This window comes from Cynoglossus semilaevis, chromosome 18, assembly GCF_000523025.1.
Source record: "Cynoglossus semilaevis isolate Cse_v1.0 chromosome 18, Cse_v1.0, whole genome shotgun sequence".
NCBI classification, from domain to species: Eukaryota; Metazoa; Chordata; class Actinopteri; order Pleuronectiformes; family Cynoglossidae; genus Cynoglossus; species Cynoglossus semilaevis.
The window spans coordinates 14,587,593-14,592,226 of record NC_024324.1 but is presented as its reverse complement, the minus strand read 5'-3'; the positions used below and the strand labels follow the sequence as shown (position 1 = coordinate 14,592,226).

The 4,634-nt window shown below is 40.8% G+C and overlaps 1 protein-coding gene across 1 annotated transcript; it reads left to right on the top strand.

Annotated features, from left to right (window-relative positions):
- Positions 1-1,132: 1,132 nt before the first annotated feature.
- On the top strand, positions 1,133-4,634 carry LOC103394716 (NACHT, LRR and PYD domains-containing protein 3-like). The gene is given in 6 exon segments (XM_017040926.2): positions 1,133-1,196; positions 1,239-1,379; positions 1,382-1,862; positions 1,864-2,141; positions 2,181-2,397; positions 4,442-4,634. Coding segments are annotated over 6 exon segments (1,359 nt in total). The 3' UTR covers positions 4,620-4,634.

Genomic DNA, 4,634 nt, shown 5'->3' with positions numbered 1-4,634 from the left:
ACCAGATGATCTTTTAAAGCTGTTTATTTTTCTTTGCTGTGAGTTGGTCAGTATAAGAGATGGCTCGATCCTGAGGATTGGTATTGGTTCGATATTGCTGAATTTCAGGATCAAACATCGCATAAAAACAAGTATAGCCCATCCGATCCGATACCTAAAACCAAATAATGAGCTTAAGTTTGTGCGGCATGCCGTAAACGCGCCTCGGCAACCACAGCCCCAGCAACCACAGCTCCGGCAACCACAGCCCCGTAGAAGAGATGCTGTAGGAAAGAATGAATCGGAATTTAAAAAAGTTTGATGAGCTATTTTATATATAAATGGTATGTATGAATGAAATATAGTTTTACAGATGTTTTGAACAGGAAGTGTTCGTGTATTTTGTTTTTCCAAAATACATCAAGCAGGCCGGATTTAAACCCCAAGTGGGCTGGTTTTGGCCCACGGGCCATATGTTTACCGCCCCTTGTCTGTTTCTACAAGCAGTTTGCACTGTAGAGTTATATTAAACAGAGTATTAAACAAAAACTACTTTTTCAAAAATATCTGGGATTTCCTTTGTAATCAGCATCTTACACTGATGTCATCCTTTAAAGAAACAACAGTGGCAACAGTGGCCCTAATCCTTAACTTAAGAACCCTATTCTAAAATGTCAGTCTAAGGTTTGAAAGTTGTGATGTTAATCAAGCACATATACTGAGACACACAAAGCAGTGTTTGATTGTGTTCATTGTGTTGCATTTTAACCTGAATTTTTGCCCCTCTTGTTAAGGCTGTGCTAATAAAAATAGTTTTGCCCTATCTGTTTATTTTTTCTACATTTAAATGTGTGCTTTATTTTAACAAAGTGCTTGTGTTATGCTTCTAATTAGCGTAATACAAGTAATACAAGCGACTAAAATTGCAAGCTATTTATAATTAGCGGCTAATTTATAAATAGCTTGCTGTTTACGTGCAGGGTAATGCTATTATCACTATTTCGAGAGCAAAACAATGTTAAGTGACACTGCAAAAGCAAAACCCACACAATAACATCGTGATAGACTTTGAAACATTTGCGTAAAAATTACATTGCAAATGGTTTGTATTTAATGTCAGCTCTCTCGCGCCCTCTGAATTTTGACAAGCAACATGGCATCAGGAGTATATCTGGGAGTTTTTCAAGATGAAACATTTTTGCATTGCTACTGCAAAAGTACTTACTGTAAGTAGTAGTTCAATTTATGAATTTGGTCAGCTTGTAAATACACCCAACATGAGGTGAAGCAGCTGGAGATTGCTGCCAAGAAGAAGATCATGGACGACACTCCCATCAATTGCTGTGAGATCTTCAAAGCCTTACCTGACCAGCAGGGGGCCATCAGAGTGGTCCGGACCACTCTGATGGAAAAACCTTCTCAGTGATAAAGTTTACCCTGGACTGGGCCGAGGGTTTGGAAAACCAGGATGTGAGTCTGCTGGTTCTGTTTTCATTCAGAGAGCTGAACCTGATCAGAGGTCAGCAGTTCAGTCTTCTCCAGCTGCTCCAGGTTTTCCATCCAACATTAGAGAAGATCACAGCAGAGAAGCTCACTGTCTGTCAGCTGTTGTTCATCTTTGATGGTCTGGATGAAAGCAGACTCTCACTGGACTTCAACAACATGGAGGTTGTGACTGATGTCACACAGACGTCATCAGTCAATGTTCTGCTGACAAACCTCATCCAGGGGAACCTGCTTGCCTCGGCTCTCATCTGGATCACCTCCAGACCTGCAGCAGCCAATCAGAACCCTCCTACGTGCGTCCACGGGGTGACAGAAGTACGAGGCTTCACTGATGATCAGAAGGACCAGTACTTCAGAAAGAGGACCAGGGATGAAGCTGTCCAACAAAATCATCTCACATGTCAGGACGTCCAAGAGTCTCCACATCATGTGTCAAATCCCAGCCTTCTGTTGGATCAGTGCCACAGTTCTGGAGCACATGTTGACCTCAGAGCAGAGGGTAGAGCTGCCCAGAACCCTGACAGACCTATACTCACACTTCCTGTTGGTTCAGACAAAGCGGAAGAAGAACAAGTACAGTGGAGGACATGAGACTGGTCTGTTGGAATTAACAAAGGGAGACAGAGATGTTCTCCTGAAGCTGGGAAGACACTACAGTCCAAAACAATTCTAAAGCTCATTGAAAACCTAAAAAGCATTGTTGAAGGATCAGTCAGTTCATCAGGAGATCCAAGAGTTCCTGAAGTCAAAGACCAGAGAGAAGGAACTTTCTGAGATCCAGTGCTCAGCTCTGGCCTACATCCTGCAGATGTCAGAGGAGGTTCTGGATGAGTTGGACCTGGAGAAGTATAACACATCGAAGGAGGGAAAACTGAGACTGATCCCAGCTGTGAGGAACTGCAGGAAGGCTCGGTGAGTTAGTGATCAATCACTATTGATTAGTCAGTCAGTGTTCATTCAGTTTAATGGTCTTGGATGACTAAAGGAGAAGTGCAGTGAATTTCAGCAGGTAGCTACAGTATGTTGGTGCAGGTCTATCTTTATGAATCAGTGACAGAACTAATGATCTAACACAGTCAGAGATTTTCCTCTTGGTTTCCAGCAGTTAAAAGATTACCTTTAGTTTTTGAACATGCTCAGAATAACAGAACAAGTACAATGAAACATGAAGCTCTTTGTAAAAAGACTGCTGTGAGTCTTTAACTCAGTCATTGTACTGAATATAGCAGATTCACCTCTGTTTCTACATTCTCTACAGTCCAGACTAGTTCACTTCATGTTTTTTACTTTTCCACAGTAACATCATGGTTTCTATAAACATATCCCAGATTATGTTGGATTCATATTATTGTGGAGTTAAAGAGAGCTACGAAGTTGGTTCTAATCAACTATGTCTCTGCTGACACAATACTATTCCTTACAAACCCAGAATATTCCTTTCTGTTCAAAGGAATACCAAGTATTGTGACTGGTGATAAGAATAAAATAAATGAACATCTAAAACTATTTAATATTATAAACGAAGATAAACAATGCAGAGTCAGCTGAACAGAAAGTGAGCAAAGCTTTTACACTAATATAACATTCCAATAGAAAACACTGTTTCCTGTTTTACACATTCAAGATGTGACTTTGGTCTGTTCCACACATTAATTCACCCAGAATCATAGGTGCTCCGATGTTGCTGACCACAGTATCAGATGTGATGTCATTCAGCCTGACATACTGTGGTCTGTCTGTGAGGTAGCTGGAAATCCAGCCAACAATACAGGGGTCCACTTGCATCAGTTTATCCTGGAATGTAAGTTGCTGGATGGTGTTGAAGGCCCTTGACAAATCCAAGAAGAAGATTCCCACAGCGCCGCTCCTCCTGTCCAGATGTGAGTGGGCTCAGTGTAGGAGGTAGAGGATGGCAGTCTGTAGTCAAACTGTAGATTGTCCTGGCCATGTTGCACCTCAGGCCAGAGGAGGTTGAGGAAGAGCTGCTCCAGGGTCTTCATCAGGTGTGATGTGAGTGCCACGGGTTGGTAGTTGTTCAGCTCGCTGGGCCAGTTCTTTTTGAGAAATGGAACGTTGCATGACGTCTTCCAGATGGATGGCACTCTCCCACAGTCAAAGACTCAGGTTTTAAATCCGTTGGAGCGGCTCGCCGACTTCAGCAGTGCAGGTCTTTGGTAGCCGTGGACACCTTGTCCGGGCCTGCTGCCTTCCAAAATTAAAAACTGGGAGAAAGTCGTGGGACAAACTTAATATTTATTGGAAAATTGACGGCAATTATTCAGGTTTTCGCTTCTCTCCATATCTGTAATGTAGAATTTTTCCATATGGAAACAAGCTTTAGTTTTGTTTAAACATTGAATCTGGAACAACCAAAGCTGAAAACACATGAGAAATTAAATTAGAAATAAAATCCATATCAGTGGTATTTGTTTCTTATTATGTCTCTTTATCTGTAGCCTTTCCAGTTGCTTTTTAATGTAAATCTTTTTTTACAGGCCGTCAGCAAAAAAACCCGCAAAACATATGTGCTGTAACATAGTGGATACACCGCTAATACTACAAATTCTGCCAGTATATAGGGCCTATATACTGGTGGGCTAACTCTAGTATACATTTGATATGATCTCACAGGCCAAATATAATTACACCACGGGCCGGATTTGGCCCATGGGCCTGAGTTTGACATGTGTGGTTTAAATCATCTCATTCATTCAAACAAACATAAGAGTTTTTTTTTTAATCTTTGAATAAAATTCTTTTGTGTAATCTCACTGACTGAAGGAAAAAAGATCTAAAGCTGTTTTAAATGCTGTTTTAAATTGAATTGATTTAATCTAATATGAACCAATCTAGAATCTAAAAATACAATTTTTTCTTAATAAACATTAAACAACTAAAAAAAATCAAATTTAAAAAGAAAATCAACTTTTCTCTTTGTCTTTTCTTCTTTATTCAGGTTGAGCAGCTGCAGTTTGTCAGAGATCAGCTGTTCTTCTCTGGTCTCAGATCTGAAGTCCAACCCCTCCCATCTGAGGAAACTGGTCCTGCGTGGAAACAACCTGAAGGATTCAGCTGTGAAGAATCTGTGTGGTTTTCTCCAGAGTCCAGACTGTAAACTGGAGGATCTGGGGTGAGTTCACTGACTGTTA